General features: G+C 54.2%; 3 protein-coding genes across 9 annotated transcripts; 1 reads left to right on the top strand and 2 right to left on the bottom strand.

The window, feature by feature from the left end:
• Window positions 1–1,756: 1,756 nt before the first annotated feature.
• TLX2 (T cell leukemia homeobox 2) lies at window positions 1,757–5,142 on the top strand. The gene is made up of 3 exons (XM_055241745.2): window positions 1,757–2,513; window positions 2,940–3,177; window positions 3,281–5,142. Exons 1-3 carry the CDS (start codon window positions 2,114–2,116, stop codon window positions 3,495–3,497), a joined length of 855 nt encoding a protein of 284 aa, XP_055097720.1. The 5' UTR covers window positions 1,757–2,113; the 3' UTR covers window positions 3,498–5,142.
• A 268-nt stretch (window positions 5,143–5,410) lies between these two features.
• Window positions 5,411–13,681, bottom strand: DQX1 (DEAQ-box RNA dependent ATPase 1). Its single transcript, XM_055241744.1, has 12 exons — window positions 13,335–13,681; window positions 12,700–12,955; window positions 12,228–12,421; window positions 11,148–11,532; window positions 10,558–10,785; window positions 10,367–10,466; window positions 10,104–10,262; window positions 9,828–10,019; window positions 7,225–7,344; window positions 6,866–7,056; window positions 6,350–6,540; window positions 5,411–5,931 (listed from the first exon to the last, which is right to left on the bottom strand). The coding sequence occupies exons 2-12, from the start codon at window positions 12,934–12,936 to the stop codon at window positions 5,775–5,777; spliced, it is 2,154 nt and encodes a 717-aa protein (XP_055097719.1). The 5' UTR covers window positions 12,937–12,955; window positions 13,335–13,681; the 3' UTR covers window positions 5,411–5,774.
• Window positions 13,682–13,846: 165 nt separating this feature from the next.
• On the bottom strand, window positions 13,847–16,896 carry AUP1 (AUP1 lipid droplet regulating VLDL assembly factor). Of its 7 annotated transcripts, none has more exons than XM_055240660.2 (12): window positions 16,763–16,896; window positions 16,545–16,682; window positions 16,315–16,465; window positions 15,933–16,117; window positions 15,599–15,671; window positions 15,430–15,503; window positions 15,129–15,195; window positions 14,925–15,027; window positions 14,665–14,784; window positions 14,442–14,557; window positions 14,135–14,253; window positions 13,847–14,031 (listed from the first exon to the last, which is right to left on the bottom strand). In XM_055240660.2, exons 1-12 carry the CDS (start codon window positions 16,810–16,812, stop codon window positions 13,995–13,997), a joined length of 1,233 nt encoding a protein of 410 aa, XP_055096635.1. In that variant the 5' UTR covers window positions 16,813–16,896; the 3' UTR covers window positions 13,847–13,994. The 7 variants fall into 7 exon arrangements, with proteins under 7 accessions (XP_055096635.1, XP_063472661.1, XP_055096636.1 ...); XM_063616591.1 differs by having other exon boundaries at window positions 14,406–14,557; XM_055240661.2 differs by lacking the exon at window positions 16,315–16,465 and having other exon boundaries at window positions 16,466–16,682.
• Between the last annotated feature and the right edge of the window lie 83 nt (window positions 16,897–16,979).

A 16,979-nucleotide genomic window follows, 5' to 3' on the forward strand; every position in this document is an offset into this window, starting at 1 on the left:
GATTCACCCACCTCGGCCTCCCAAAGTACTGGGATTACAGGTGCGAGCCACCGCGCCCGGCAGGTTGACACATATTAATGCCCACTGTTCCTCCCACTGCCCTCTGTCCCATTTATGGTTCACCTCCTCTAGACATAAGGCTTCGGAGAACACTGGAGGGCTGGTGGACAGAGCTCACTCTTCTTTCTCTTCTTTATCTTCCTGCCCAGATGCCCAAGTATCATTCCTGGTTCCCAGGGGAGAAAAGACCCCTTCACCCTGCCCCAGGCACCAGGCTGCCAGCCCATCTGCTGGGAAGAAAGGAGGGGGCAGAGTCTTTCCCAGGGCATCCTGGAGAATCAGTTTGAAGATCAGTGCTCCCAGGGAGATCCAGCTACTAGACTTACAAGGCATTTCGGTTCACACGGGAAACCAGCAGGATGGAGCTGAACAGGGGGTGGGCTAGGGACGAGGGTAGAGGGCTGGCACAGCAGGGTAAGGTCCTTTGGCCACCACGTGTCAGAGGTAGGCTGAGCTGCTCGTAGCTGCCCACCCGCCACCGCCACCGCAGGATGGTAGAAGCGCCCCCCTCTCTGAGCCCAGTCTCACCGGCTCAGAGGCGCCAGGGCCCCCCCGGGGGCTGGGGCGGGCCGGGGAAGGTAATGTAATTCCGGCCCAGCTAACCCGATTACCGCGGCCTGCACCGGGCAGGGCGGCGGCGGGGGCGGGTCTAAGGCTCAGGGGCCCGCCCGGCGGGGGTCCCATCCCCGGGAAGGACGCAGAGTTCACACACTCCCGGCTCCTGGATCCATGGCCAGAGGTCACAAGGTCACCAAGCGGCTTGGGTCTTTCCCCACCTCCCTTCTCTGACAGCTCCAGGCCATTTTCTGAGTTTGGGTGGGGTAAAATGTTTATGGGAAACAAGGCGGCTGGGATCCAACCAAGGCCTCAATGAGGTCCCACGTGTCCCCTATGGCAAGATTTCGCCCTCCCGCCGTTGAGGAGGAAGAGTGTGAGAATAGACTTTCTAGGCACAGAATGGAGGGGCAGAGTCCTGCATTAAGGACTCCCTGCACTTGGGGTCCGGGGGTAGAGTGCCAGCCCCAAGAACCCGCCGGCCTGATTTGGCCCGGGTTGAGCCATGGTCCATTTTACACGGATTTTGGAAAATCGAAATTCTAAGAAACACAGGACACCAATTACCGGTGCGCATGAACAGGGCTGGGGGGACCTACAGGAGAGGCCAGAAGGCGCACCACGATCGCTAGCCCAAAGCGGCCGTTCCCCGCCCTTAGCCCCTGCCGTCCCCTTCCCACACCTGTTCTCTTCTTGGGCCTGCAGCTCACCGGGCGCCGTTCCCCAGCCGCTTCTTACGCAGCCGGGAAACCACAACGAGATTTGGTCTTCGAGGGCATTTAGGCGGGGACCACAACGAATCCGGGAGTTGGCCAGAAGGATCCATCGGGAGGCGAAGAGTGGGGGCTGGGGGAGGAGGCACCTGCGGAGGAAGCCGGTGAGGCGAAGGCAGCCCAAAGGCGGAGGCCAGCAAGGATGGAGGCGCGGTGAGCATCTCCGCTGACTCAGCGGCCCATGCTAGGACCCCTCCCGCGCTGAGCCTGGTTCCTAACACCCTGGCCCCCTGTCCCCCGCCCCGCACATCTCCGCCAGCCAGCCTTCCCCCTGCGCTTGGCGCAAACAGGCGTCCCTTCCCCTTTAACTGGTGGGCCCCGCCCCTGCCCTACCCCCAGCCCCCACTACCCACCCGGGCCGATCCGTCAGTCACTGCCCCAGCCGGAGCTGGCCAACCCTCTCCACCCGGGACTTGGGCAGCGGCGCCGGCAGCCCAGCGTCTATTTGCGCTTGAGAGCCAGCAAGGAAGCTCCAGGGGCCCCAGCTGGCCGTGCTCCCCCGGGATGCAAGTCCCTGCGCGGACGCCCGGCAGCGGCTGGCACGGGCGCGGCTGCTCCGGGTGCACAGGGATGCTGCTGTTCCGGGGACCCCGGCGCCCTGCTTTGGCCAGCCCCGCGGGCCCCTGAGGCCACTCTCCGGAGCGCGCCGCCGCTGGGCTTCTGGAGCTGCCTGAGGCATCCTCCCCAACCACCGAACCTCCGGCGGTTCTCCTCGGCCCAGACCGATGGAGCCGGGGATGCTGGGTCCACACAACCTCCCACACCACGAGCCAATCAGCTTCGGCATCGATCAGATCCTGAGCGGCCCCGAAACCCCAGGGGGCGGTCTAGGCCCGGGTCGCGGGGGCCAGGGTCATGGGGAGAGTGGGGCGTTCTCGGGTGGATACCACGGAGCCTCGGGCTACGGTCCCGCCGGCTCACTTGCCCCGCTGCCCGGCAGCTCCGGAGTGGCCCCGGGTGGCGTGATCCGCGTCCCTGCGCACCGCCCGCTGCCTGTGCCACCGCCCGCCGGGGGGGCGCCTGCAGTGCCTGGGCCCTCGGGTTTGGGCGGCGCCGGAGGCCTAGCGGGACTCACCTTCCCCTGGATGGACAGCGGCCGCCGCTTTGCCAAGGACCGGCTCACGGGTGAGGTTGTCTGACCCCTCCAGCGTCACGCCCGACTCTGACCCCGTCTCCTCATCTCTTAGCTTTCTGCTCCAACTCAAGGACCCCTTTCACACCTCCCACTAGATCCTCCCAGGGGATCCTCCCCCAACTCGAATCTCTGGGTCCTGCCTCCGAGAGGCGATGGGGAGGGAGCTGCCGTCGGTGCCGGCGCCCTCCTCTGTAGTCCCACTGTCCACGCGCGGGGAGGGTAGGGTGAAGTTACAGGGGACGTCTCCCTCGCATCCCAGCGGAAGGGCCTTTCTTGGCTATAGGGCTCGGCTGATGCTTAGGGCCCGGGTAAGGACAGGGCGCGGGAGCTCTGCGGCCTGGACAGCCGCGCGGCCTTCTCAGTGGCACCTCGGGCCACCCTGCAAATCCTGCCCTGGTCTTTCTTCCTCCCGGTAGCTGCGCTCTCGCCCTTCTCTGGGACGCGCCGCATAGGCCACCCCTACCAAAACCGGACCCCTCCGAAGCGGAAGAAGCCGCGCACGTCCTTCTCCCGCTCACAGGTGCTGGAGTTGGAGCGGCGCTTCCTGCGCCAGAAGTACCTGGCCTCTGCGGAGAGGGCGGCGCTGGCCAAGGCCTTGCGCATGACCGACGCACAGGTCAAAACGTGGTTCCAGAACCGACGCACCAAGTGGCGGTGAGGCGCGGCGCGGGCGAGGGCGGACTAGGGTCTCTGAGCCGGGCCTGGTGAGAAGCGAGGCGGCGGGCGGCCCCTCTGACCCCGCGTCTCCCTCCCTTAGGCGCCAGACGGCGGAGGAGCGCGAGGCCGAGCGGCACCGCGCGGGCCGGCTGCTCCTGCACCTGCAGCAGGACGCGTTGCCACGGCCGCTGCGGCCGCCGCTGCCCCCGGACCCTCTCTGCCTGCACAACTCGTCGCTCTTCGCGCTGCAGAACCTGCAGCCCTGGGCCGAGGACAACAAAGTGGCTTCAGTGTCCGGGCTCGCCTCGGTAGTGTGAGCGACGCCCGTCCGATCGGCGTGGAGCGCCGGGCCCGGAGCGGTGGAGCGCGCGGCTGCCTGCGCCCATGGTCTAGTGGCAGCCAGGCGCGTGAGGAGCGGCAGGCCTTGAGGCTGTCGTCGAGGGCTCCTCCACCACCGGCCGGCTCCCAAGCCAGCGTTGCGCAGATGCAAGGCCAGCTCAGAGGCGGCCTTTCCCGCCATTTTTCACTTCACTGCCGTTACGCCGGCCGCAGCTGGAACCTGAGGCGCCGAGAGGGCGGGACCTGCAGGACAGTAGCCAATGAGGTGCGGGGAGGAGGCCGGGCTGGCCAATGGGAGCTGCTTTCCTGAGGGACTCGGAATTCTCCGGCGGGTGGTCGGGAGCTGGGGCTCTGCGGGGCTCTAGCGGCGTTGCGCGCGGTGCCGGCTGGGTCTGTACCAAAGGTGTGAAGGAAAGAAGACGCCGACCACGGCGAAGCAATAGAGGGGGTGCTGGAGCGCGAGAGGCTGGCTGATTGTGACCGGAACCAGAGGGTTGTCCACCCCGGGCATCTCATCCCTCAACAGTAAAATAATCGCTAAGGATTCCTTCCTGACTTTGAGCCTCACGTTGTCATGTGTGTTCAGCCTGCTGGCCACATCCTCCGGCAACACACCTGGGCAGGAGGCGAGTCGGATACTTACACACCCAACGAAAGAGAAAATCTAGAAAGAAAATCTGGCTCTAGTGTCACATAGGGACAGAGAAGGGAGAGGAGGAAACAGTGGACAAAGTTAATGGGCCCAGTGGAGTTAGGGTGAAGAGAATTTGGAAAATAATTTGGACGTGACAAGCTTAAGAAGAATCAAAGGTGATTCCAAGACTGGAAATGTGCAGCATCAGGAAATCAATGGTGCTGTGGATGATGAAAGGGAAATTGGGAAGATTGGAGCAAAATTAACTGTATAGGCAAAACTAAATGCTATACCTAGAGAGAATAAATCCTGGAGAAGTGCCTTTGAGGGAGATCAGCTGACATCCACATAGAGGTGGACCTAGATAGAATGAATGAGAACAGATAGAATCTCTGAGGGAGGGAACTCTGAGAAGAAAAGCAGAGTTCTAAGGACTAAACCTTTCCACCAAATTCGACAACCACGTTTGCAATGTGCAAGATGATGGAGAATACCTAAGTCAATAGTCCAAGGGCAGGCCGGGCACGGTGGCTCACGCCTGTAATCCCAGCACTTTGGGCCGAGGCGGGAGGATCACAAGGTCAGGAGATCGAGACCATCCTGGCTAACATGGTGAAACCCCATCTCGACTAAAAATACAAAAATTAGCCGGGCATGGTGGTGCACACCTGTAGTCCCAGCTACTCAGGAGGCTGAGGCAGGAGAATCGCTTGAACCCGGGAGGTGGAGGTTGCAGTGAGCTGAGATCGCACCACTGCACTCCAGCCTGTGTGACAGAGCGAGACTCCGTCTAAAAAAAAAAAAAAAAAAAGAAAAAAAAGTCCGAGGGCAGAAAAGGGGAAGGGAAGGAAGGAGAATCTAGGAAGAAAGAAAGGAAAGCATGATGTCTCTGAAGTTGTTAGAAAGACTTCATCTTGTGGGTGTGTCTGGGTTGCTGGGAAGCTTGTTAATAGAAAGTCTAGTTAGGGGATGGTTGCATTAGCCTTAAGGTTTAAAAAGGAATTGGATTTAAGTTGTATGAGGAAGAAAGGGAAGAATTTGATTCCTGTAGCACCCCCATCCTTTGTCCCCTGGAGGCTGATGCACTGTGACAGAGGGAAGAGAAGCCAGGCTAGAGACCAACTGTAGCCAGACCACTCATGTCTGTGCTAGTGACAACTATGTCGATCATAGCATGAAGAAGGCCTGACTGGAGATGGGAAGAGGCTAGAGACTATGTAGTTGGAGGAGCTGGCCCTGGTTATTTACTGTAATATCATCACTGATTTATGGATGTTGTATATGGCACTGCAGGACCAAATTAAAAATTGGCATCATAAAAAAACTTTTATAGATCACAAGGGAGTACAAGAATGGGTTTGGCAAAGTTGAGAGAATGGGGAGCATATCAGTCCCTCTCCAATCAGTAAGAGAAGGGTAAGGAAAGAGTCCTTCCCTATGTAGACTGTGGTTTATCCCATTCTCTCCATTCCCAGCCTATCATTTCTTGGGACTCAGGTTCCAGAGTTTACATTTGACCCTAAACTTTGGGCTTCTAAATCTGTCTGGGTGCTTTGGTGTCACCCTGAGGGAGAATCTAATGTGATGAGATGAACCCAGCTCCATTCCATAGGCAGGCAGGTCACTGCAGGACACAGGGATCTCTGAACTCCTGGGCTGAGGATGATTTGCTCCCTGCTGTAGAATCTGCCATTCCTTCCCTTAGCTGGTTCAGAAGGTCTCTGCTCTCACTGGGAGGCAAGTTACTCAGGAAGTATGGAGGGGCCAATTCCACCAGCCTAATAGAGAGAGTCATAATTAGATGATCTGCATCTTCTCTCTGTCTCTCTCTTTTTAGAGACAGGGTCTTGCTCTGTTGCCTGGGCTGGAGTTCAGTGGCATGATCATAACTCACTGTAGCCTTAGACTCCTGAGCTCAAGTAATCCTCCCACCTCAATCTCCCAAGTAGCTGGGACTACAGGGTGGTTTCAAACTCCTAGCCTCAAGCACTCCTCCTGCCTAGGTCTCCAAATGTGCATCTTCTCTTATAATGCAGACTTTTAAACTTCTCACCAGCCCTTCCACAAATCCTGTCTCCTCAGATCATGTTTTTACTAACCACTAAGATCCCTTCCTCTGTCTCTCTAACTCCCCAGCCGTAATTTTGGCCCCAGGGAGAGGAATAGGCAGTATAGGAGGGATGTCAGGGAACTCACATCTGTGGTTGAATCTCAGAAACAATGGAAAGGCAGTTGTCTTTGGATATTGTGAAATTGTGGTACAGCACCCATGGTGGGGGTCTGGCAGGAGCTCTGCGGCTTCGGTAGCAGCAGTATGAGGAGAGCTGGGCCACATGCTTATGGGTTAGGAGTAGGTAATTTCCAGTCCCATCTGTGTCTCTGGCCACCTTATTGAAAGGCAAATATATTGACGGAATAAATAAAAGGGAAGAGGCAGGCAGTAGAAAAAAATAAAAGGGGATTGAGAAAGAGTAAGGGTGATGAGAGTATTAAAAGTAAAGCATTACGTCTAGGTGTTGTCTGGTCTCTACTATACCTCATGGCATTTTCCATAGCCCCTTGTACCTCAAATCCTCAAGGGAAAAGTCCTTTCTGTTTCTAAAGAATCTTTTGAATGGCCACCTGGACCCTGATTTCAAAGTGGCTTACCAATATTTGTTCTCTTTGCCTTTTGCTCCTTTGATCACCCTTACCCCCACCCTTTCCTCTAACCTTGAGAAAGTATCCTGACACCAGTGCTTTCTGAAGGTCTCTGCGATTCTGCTCAGAGCCAAATGCTGGTAGGGACAAGGGAAGTTCAATTCGTTGCATGAGTTCTAGGAGTTCTCCCCGAAGTTTATGGGCTTGGCACAATGCTGCCCAATTCAGACCTCGAGCCTGGCACCAAGCCTCATCTGCTCCACCTAGGAGAGGAAAGGGACCAGCTAAACTAAAGTCCTTGAGACCCCTGAAATAACCCAACCCTTAGCCAAAGGGCCTTCTCTTTCTGAGCATAGAGATCTGTCAGCTGGCTGCATAACATTTCCCCTCTTTGGAAAATCTGGGATTCTATAAAAGGATGCAGAACTCACTTTGTATAAAGGCTTCATACACCTGGATCAGAGAACTGTGGTCACCATCCGTGTGTTCCAGGGCCCGACGCAGGGCAGCTTCTTCTGCACTGAGTGGAGGACGGGTAAACCCAGGGGCAGCTGGAGGCAGAAGAGTGGGAGGTAGAATCTGCCATTTGGGAAATGGGAAGGGATAGTAGTACAGGTAGAATGCTGAAAAGGCAGAAGTGTCCCTTTGGGAACTTTATTCAAAAGACATAGATAACTTCTAGGTGCTATGCACTTTATTAAACATTGAGGATAAATAAATACAGTCTCTGCCATCAAGGAGCTTCAAGTCTGGTGGGAGAGATCAACAGGTAAGCAGACTTGATAAGCATGATAGGTGTTTCTATATGGTACTGTGGAAACAAAGAGGAGGATACCTAATCCAGGCTTTAGGTGGTGAGGATGTGAGTGATGTAAGAGAAAAGGATGAGGACCCTTGGGCTAGCATTTGAAATTTGAGTAGGAATTAGCCGAGTGGAGAAGGGGCAGGGAGTATGTTTTAGACTGTGGCAACAGCATGGCATGTAAGTTAATAATATAGCATATTTGGGGAACTGCAAGCCATCTGGTATGGGTGGAGGGAATGAAATGACGTGGCAGAACGGCAGGAGATAAAGCTGGAGAGGTAGGTATAGGTAAGGTCATGAGAGGCTGGAGTACTGAGGAAAGGAACTGTCTTTAAGGTAAAGAGTGGCTGTAGAGGAAGAGTTGTGGTTTTTTTTGTTGTTGTTTGTTTGTTTGAGACAGGGTCTCACTCTCTTGCCCAGGCTGGAGTGAAGTGGCATAATCATGGCCCGTTGCTGCCTCAACCTCCCAGGCTTAAATGATCCTCTTACCTCAGTCTCTTCAGTAGCTGAGACTACAGGCATATGCCACCACACCTGGCTAATTTTTTGTTTTCGTAGAGACAGGGTCTCACTATGTTGCCCAGGCTGGTCTCAAACTCCTGACCTCATGTGATCCTCCCATCTCAGCCTCCCAAAGTGCTGAGATTACAGGCACAAGCCACCATGCCTGGCTGAAGAAGAGTTTTTAAGTAAGAGAGTCCATGTGTCTGAAAAAGCTCACATTACTAGTTAGGAGGCTACTGAGGAAATCCAGCTGAGCAATGAGGAGGACCTACCATTGGCAGACCCTACCTACCATATTCACTGGAAGGGAATATGGAGAAGGGCAGATGAACATATATATATATATATATTTACGTTTAGGACATAAAAGTCAAATAACCTGGAGAAAGACTGGTCTAGAGTGATGGTAGCAGAGCAGCAGAGATAATAGTATTATCTGAATCTGAGACTCTAGAGAGAGGAAAAGATTTTTTGGCGATGGTGGTGAGGGACTGGTTTAATAGAGCATTTGAGTTCAGTTCTGAGCTGAGGTACTGTTAACTATTCTGGTAGAAATGTCCATCGGGGCTGGGCGCCGAGGCTCAGGCCTGTAATCCCAGCAGTTTGGGAGGCTGAGGTGGATGGATCACCTGAGGTCAGGACTTTGAGACCAGCTTGGCCAACATGGCGAAAACCCGTCTCTACTAAAAATACAAGAATCAGCTGGGCATGGTGGTTCATGCCTGTAGTCCCAACTACCTGGGAGGCTGAGGCATGAGAATTGCTTGAACCAGACAGAGGTTGCAGTGAGCCGAGATCATGCCATTGCACTCCAGCCTGGGTGACAGAGTGAGACGTTGTCTCAAAAAAAAAAAAAAAAAAAAAAGGAAAAGAAAAAATAAACGTTCATCAGGAGTTGGGGTATGCTCTCTCTCTCTCTACCTCTCTTTCCCTCTCCGTCTCTCCCCTTCTCCCCATCCCTCTCTCCCTCCCTCTCTCTCTGTCTCTCAGATTCGAAGAATGGTATTGGGTGAGAGATAACAGTACAAGGTTTGGACATTTTAAGGCTAAAGGTAGCACTTCAAACCATGGGTGTGGATAAATTTGCTCAGAGAGTTCAGGAAATAGAAGACAAACGAGGCAAGAATAGAACCCTGAGGACCAATTTACAATGGATAAGAAGAGGACAAAGAGCTCAAGGAAAAGATAAAGGGGATGACCAGAGATGTAGGATGAAAATCATGAGGAGCAGCATTACAGAGGCCTAGGGAGGGGGCAGTTTCAAGGTGGAGCGGTCAGCAATCTCAAGTGTCAAAAGAAGGTCATGAATAAGGGTTCAAAAGTATCCACTGGATTAGGTACCTGGAAGGTCACTGGTGAGTTGAAAGCTGTTTCACTGGCATGGTAGACCTGAAGCTGGAGTACAGTGGGTGAGCAATACACCAGTTAGAACAGGATAGAAATCATGCTGCATAGCTGAAGAGGAGGATAGGGTTGAGGAAGAGTGGTGTGTGAGTTTTAGCAATAAGAGATTAGGAGAGATTTAAGCATGCTGAGGGCAAGAACCAGCAGAGAAAAAAGGCTAAAGAGACAAGAGGGAGATGGGTGACTAAGCCTGGTTCTTTAGGCATTGTGAGGGGTGGCAACTGGAACAGAGAGGAAAGGGCTAGCCTCAGGAGCACCAAAACCCAAGAGGAAGGGCTGAAGTGGTTTCAAGAGCTATGGATTTACAGCAGCGATTTATACCTGTGAGCATGGCAGCCAGGGTGAGCATCTCGTCCACACAGTCAAACTCGCATGAGGCCAGCAGGGCTTTGGCCAGCTCAGGGGCCAGAGGGAATTCTGATAGTAAGACACCCAGATCTGACAGGTCCCCATCATTATCCAGGGCTGCCAGATAGTCTAAATCTTCCAAGGCTTGCATCAATGCTTCTGGAGCTGGTGAGGAAACAGGGCTTACAGGATATGAAGTTTCAGAACTGGGTGGTCAGATGGCAGTGCTTGGGCAGGAGAGGTGCTCACCAGGCTGGTCCAGGAAGTGACACTCCCCTGGCTCTGCAATCTGTCTCCTTTTTAGTAGTAACACCAGGGAGCTCAGATTCTCCTCACACACCCTGGGTTGGGGCAATGGTGGAGCTTCTAGTTCTAAGAAGGACTTAGGATACAGGCAGAGGCAGGATCCTGAGGGGAAAAAGACCTGGGAAAGAAGACCACTGTAGATTTCTCAAGGCTTGCATGTTGGTGACTCTTGGGTTTTTTATTTCAGTGAGGGCAAAGGCTCTTACCTGGTGGGAACCCTCTTGCTCGCAGTCGTCTTGCCTCTGCCTGACACTTGCTGATTGGCCTCAACACCTGGAATTCTGCTCGGATCCTAGGATTGTAAACCTGTTGCCCATCCCCCAACCAAGGCCAAGACAGATCAGAGTGGGCCATTTCTGTCTTTACTACCCCACCGCCATCTCTCTCTGTCACTCACACTTCGGAGCTCCAGTCCTGAGTCGATGACATGTTGGATGGAAGGGAGGGAGAAGGAGAAGTCAGCCAGCCAGTGAGTGACCACAACCTTTCGGGCATCTATGTCCTCATACACAGCCTGAACGGCTTGTCCACAGTCTGGGTGAAGGGGCATTACTCGTGGTGGAAGCCCTTGGAGAGGCAAGGACTCTACCTCCCTGGACAAGGATTCACAGCACAGGGAAATTTCCTGAGGAGAAGGGTGGGTGGGGCATTAGGGCAGTTCTCACCTTTTTTGGGGTCACAGATCCCTTTGAAAGACTGTTGAAAGTTACAGCCCTTCACTCTGAGAAAATGCAAATTACTCATAAAGTTGAAGGTTTTCTAATTTTGGGGGTTCACTGAATCACAAATCTCTGCATTATAGGGAATAAAAAAGTGAGAGGTAAACCTCTTTACACTGAAATCCTCAAGTTTTTCTCTGGGACCCCAGCGGAGAGTAAATACTGCAACTCTACTCTTCCTAACGGGCATTGCTCCCATTCCCGTTCCCCAGGACTGGAAGATGATGAGTACCTCCTTTTGCAGGCTTTTTTTTTTTTTTTTTTTTACCTCCTCACTGGGCAGGAACACTAGCACATCTCCTGGAGCCTCCTTCCGACACAACTCAAGCACTGCTTGGCAGGCAACTTCCACCCGATCAGGTGGGATGGTGTCCCAGTAGATGGGGGAAGGTCTCTCACCAGGCTCTCTGGGTATATGCACAATAGGAGGATTGCCCCAGAAAGCTCGGAGCTTAGGTTCAAGGGCTGGGTCAGTAACTACAACCACTCTGAGGTCCCCCAGAAGGTTTTCCAGCCTGGCATCTTGTAGTAGCCCCTGGAGTGAATCCGATGCCACCGACCGCTCCTGAGCCTCATCTAGTACCAGCACGCCCCAGGCTCCAGTGCCCCGAGTCGAGGCCACCTCCTGCAGAAGCAGCCTGTCCCAGCAGAATCTGTTGACATTGGTAGTGGGCAGAGGAATCAGTGTGGACACTGACCAGCCCCACAAGCTCAGGGAAACTTCTCCCCAGGGGACGTATATTTTGATATGAAGGCCAGAAAAATATGCTGTGACTTCCTGAGCCTATGGACCCATAACTGTGACCCCACAACCCCACTGAGAACACTTTGTTCACAAGGTATACGCCAGCTGGGAAGTGACATTTTTCTGATGAGGGTGAGGCTGAATGTTTGAGGCCCCTGGCTGGGATTCAAGGGCTTACTTTAGCCATTGCACCACACACAATTTAGAGTGAGTTGGGGCCAGGCGCAGTGGCTCATGCCTGTAGTCCTTACACTTTGGGAGACTGAGGTGGGCGGATCACTTGAGCCCAGGAGTTTGAGACCAGCCTGGGTAACATGGCAAAAAATATAAAAATTAGCCAGGCATGGAGGTGCGCACCTGTAATCCCAGTTACTTGGGAGGCTGAGGTGGGAGGATCCCTTGAGCCCGGGAGGTTGAGGCTGCAGTGAGTTGTGATTGCACCACTGCACTCCAGCCTGGGTGACAGAGTGAGACCCTTTCTCCAAAATAAATAAAAAAGAGTGAGTTGGGCTAAGGGAGGGTATGGTGAGATGCCAGAGGAATGGGTTTGTTTCTACTGAGTGAGGGGAATTAGATTTGGGTAAGGCCTGCAGAGGCCCCCACCTGAGCAGGGTGTTGGGCCCCGTGCAGTCCTCCTGGGGGATGCTGTATCCAACCTCATGACCCAGGCTCAGGTCCATCTCATCAGCAACCCGCAGAGCCAGGCTCCGGGCTGCAAGAGGGTAGGGCTGAGTGACAGTAACCTGTCCTTTCTGGAACCCTCTGGCCAGCGCAAACTCTGCACACCACTGAGGGATCTGGGATAGAAGTAGGGAAGGACAACCAGTGAGGAAGATGTAGGACTTCAGTCAGAAGTGCTCAGGGAACTATGGCCACTTTAATCTTTCCTTATTTGGGGAGTCCCCTGGTCTTCCACCAGCCTCCTGGGCCAACCTAACCCATCCCATCTCTCTTCGTTCACCTTCGTCATGACCCCAAGCAGCCCAGTACCCCCTTGCTCAGGGAAAGGCCAATTCCCTAGCTCCTCCCTTTGTCCACTCCCAGAATCTGCCTGCCCCCACAACCTCCACCACACCTGGGTGCTCTTGCCAGAACCAGGCTCCCCAGACACCAGCACCACTCCAGTGGGGTTACTCTCCAACTGCTCCAAGAAGGTAAAGCGAGCAGCCCAGATGGGCAAGCCTTGGCGCTGCTTCAGCAGCTCATAGTAGCGGGAAGAGAAGGGAAGCCCATCAAAGGGGTTCACAGCCAGTTCAGACTCCCCAGGACTTGGGCCATACTCTTCTGCTAGCCTGAGAGGCTGAGAGGTCATGGTGGTTCTCTGGCAGGACCTGCAGAAGGCAGAGCAGCCAGTGAGGTCATATTTGGTGACGGACGCCATCTTCCCACCTCAGCCCTGATCCTTAACCTCTACCTTCAGTTGATCATTCTCTGGGGCCCACCCTTCCCAGCATTTCCTGCCAAGGAAACAGTGCTAGGTATTTTGATAAGGGGCTACTGAGAGTTAGTCGACAGTCCCTATAGTCAGGTAGTAGAAATCTACCTGATACTATTACCCTGTTGGCAGGTAGTAGAAATCTTACTTAGGCAGGGGTCCTCAAGGGCAGTAGAAATTATGTGAGACCTAGTAACCTGTGGTAAAGTCCTGAAGGGAAAAGGATATAGGGGGTGGGGAGAGGAACAGCAGTCACAGGGATCCTGGATTCAAACCTGCTTGCAGCTGTAGGACGTGTCAGGACGGCAGTCAGCTCCAGACCCACGTAGTCACCACCAACCCTGACCGTGTGAAGTACAAAGGTAAATTCCGGCTCTACCTCAGGGATTGGCTCAAACTTCAAATCCTGAAGCCTGCTTTTCGGGTGGGGCTATTTGCTCCACCTTATTTAACCTAGTCAGGAACCTATGGAAAACAGGCTCCAGCTACCACACTGAGCATGTGTGAACTCTATAGATGATGTGTAGTGTGCTTGTGAAAGGCATGCTGGGACTTGTAGTTTTGCAGCAGCTTCCTCCAAAACCTGGGCTGATTACCCAAGCTGGGTCTTCAGTTCAGTTACACTTCCTTATCACTCATCGCTTGGCATGAGGAGGTGATTTTAGACAGTTGCAGTCTGACTACCCCCCTCAAATGTACAAGAAGACTCTCACCCCCACCCCACCCCAGCCAAAGAATAAGGAACCCACTCACAGGGCTTTTGAGACCCAGAGAGACAACAGACGCCTTGAATGAAAACCATGAATTTAATGTGACATTGGGGGAGCCTCATCCTTCCCTTTTTACCACCCACCCATCCAGCCTTTTGTGAGTTGGGTGAGGGCTGCCCCCAGTCTCCGTCCTGCGGCTCTGGGTGCCATCCTGTTCCTTTGAGCTCAGTCAGCCTCCTGCGCTCGTCTCTCTGTGAATCTCCTGTGGGACATAGGGAGAGATATTATTCAGGCTTTGCCACAGTAGCTCCATAATTCCATTCTCCAATTTGCCACATCCTATTGTTGTCCTCTAACCCCCTCACCTTCTTGCGTATTCATATAGTGCTTGCTTGCGCTCCTGCAGGCTCTCCTGCCGGGCCCAGGAAGACTTGGCAAATGTTAGGGCTGTTGGCTGAGGGGTCACCGGGCCAGAGCTGGGAAACTGAGGTGATCACAATGTCAGAGGGCTTGCGGAGTCATCATCATTAAACACGCACCGAATGCCTACTTTGCAAGAGAGGCACTATGCTAGGGTCTCAGGATCAAAAAAGAAAGGTCAGGGATAAGGGAGTATGTAGCCTGCCCCCAACTCACCCTAAGACTTGGATCTGACCATTTCCTGGGTCTCACCTTGGGGGCAGAGGCTGTGGGTAGGGACTGAGTTCCCTTGGTGATGTCTTCAGGCATGAAAGCTACGGCCCCCTCAAGCAGGTTAGTGATAGTCAAGTCTACACAGCCAGTCTTGGCTGGGGAGAAAAGAGAAGGGAGTCCACTCCCTGCTTACTTTCTTCCTTCACAACCCACTTTTCCTCCCTGTGCCCATCTCCCGGTGTGGGGCCACCCTTTCCCATACCCAGGTCTCTCTGGATGACACCCAATGGCACATGGGGCAAAACTTCCTTGACTCTCTGAGCCAGAGTTGCCAGTTGCACATCAGGAGAAGGACCAGGGGAGGGAGGGAAAGAAGGCTGGGCTGTGGAAAAAGAAAAAAAAGGAAAAACTGGTAAGTAGAGAACTAGAAGGAGAGGCTAACTAGCACAGGAATAGGGGAGGAATCACAGTAGGCTGGAAAAAAAAAAAACCCAAAAGCTGTAATGTATAGAGACCACATACCTGACTGGGGGCGCAATCTGGGGTGTCTTTGTCGCTTCATGTGCTCTGCTTTGTCAGCTGGAGTGAGCCGTGTCCCTGTCTGACCCAATTCCTTGGCCACCAGCTAGGGAGAATTGGAAGACTGGAAGTGTCAAGATCTCAAGCTTTCCTCCCTCTCCTCCTAAGCAGGGACCCCGCCTCCACCCTGCCTGTGCACCCGACCACCTGTTGTACACGGAGTGCAAACTCCTCATTCGTTTCCCCTAGCTGGCGATGAACAGGACGAAGCCACCTGCAAAAAATCAATCCAGGGCTACGTTGTGGGCACCCAGGGTAGAGGCTGTCACCATTCCCCACTTTGGTACCTCTTTGCATGGTGAGGGTGGGAAAATAGTAAATACTTTGTGTTGCCTCTGTGGTAGAACCTTGATACAAAGATCTACAAATGGACAGGGCAGAGACCACTAATTCCTTGACCTTGAGGTGAGCCTCTCCCCAGCGACCAAAATGTGAGGGCAGTTAATACCTTACTTGATACACCGTGAAAGGGACGAAAAGTGACCACAGCAGTTCTGAGACCCAGGAGGCATCTGACACCGTCTGAGGGGAGGGCATGAAGTGAGGCCTAAGCCAGGGCCAGGGATGGGAAACTTCCCCTCCAAGCCCCAGAGATTCCCTGTTCAACACACACTCACCACAGAGACCAGGGGTCTCTGAACTTGCAGGGTAAGAGGTTGTACCACATCTTGGATAGAAAATGGCCAGGAACTAGAAGAGGAAGGAGAAAGTAGGATGGGAATCCAGCCAGCCTAGTCAGCAGCTCATACCTGCCTTATAACAGGCAACTGTCAAACTCTACAAGCACATAATTGAAAAATGAAGGGATTCAGGAGAAAGAACTAAAAGTGGACAGAAAGGAAATGAACTGGAGATGATGGGGGCTAAGGGCCGAAGAAAGTTGTAAAAACTCAAGGGCCCACAAGCTTGACCACCTACCCAGCTGGCGCCCTATACCTGTGCTAAACCCACCTGAAGCGCAGGAGCCCCTCCCGGCCATTGGTGGCCTCTTCCTCAGGGAACAGCAGCAGAGGAGTGGGGGGAAGCCTCGTGGAAGCACAGAATCTCTTGAGTGACTCCACCAACTCCCCCCGCCCATTCATCTCCATGAAGCCCCGAGACCAGCACACAAAACTGGGGGGACTATTGAGTAGAGGCTGGGAACCAGGAGAAGAGAAAGCGAGAAGAAAAAATTAAGGAAAATGAAACAAAAAAAACTGACATGTGGGGTAGAGGATCGGGGTTAGGGGTAAGGCTCAGTATCCTCCATGGGGAACGCGAGTGGGGACTGGGGGGCCTTCAGCTGGGCCCCAGGGAACCGCCTCGTGGCGCTCTCGGCCTTGCTCTCACTCACGGTGCTACAGGTGGTAAGCAAATTGACTATGTTGTGGTCGAAAGGTGTCACGTGGTTGGAAATGAGAACCCTGACACTGTGATCCCGGAGTCCGGAGTCCTCCTGCCGGGCCACCAGCCCCAGCACCGCACACATGGTCCGCACTACGAACCTGGGGACACAGGAGGTGGTGACTGTGTGTCCTCAGGCCAGACCCAGCTCTGACACTCCCCGAACGCCCACATCGGAACCTGCGAAGGACGCTGTCTGGCAGCGCGCAGCTGACCAGGAAGACGTGGATCCCGAGAAAGAGGCGCAGGACGAGGAGGCAGAACCCGACTGGCGCGTAGAGCAGCAGCGCGAGCAGCAGGAAGCAGTCACCCGGGAGCCTGAGGGCGAGAGGCGAAGTGGTCAGGCGCCGAAGGCGGAGAGGACGCGGGGATCGGTCTCTTCCCGCCGGGTCTCTTACCGGTGCGAGTCAAAGAGCCGCTCCGGCCCCGGCCCTGAGGGAAGCTCCATAACTGCTGCTTCAGGAGCGCCCGGCCATCGCCGCCGCCATCTTCGCGCCCGGCCGCAGGGGCTCCTGGGAAGGCGGAGGCTTTGGGCATCCGCCCGGGGTGAGGGGACCCGAAGTCCTGAGGCGCGCCGGAAGGGCTAGCGGTCCCAGCATACCCCGCGGCCCCTTG

Source organism: Symphalangus syndactylus, chromosome 14 (genome assembly GCF_028878055.3).
Source record: "Symphalangus syndactylus isolate Jambi chromosome 14, NHGRI_mSymSyn1-v2.1_pri, whole genome shotgun sequence".
Classification (NCBI taxonomy): Eukaryota; Metazoa; Chordata; class Mammalia; order Primates; family Hylobatidae; genus Symphalangus; species Symphalangus syndactylus.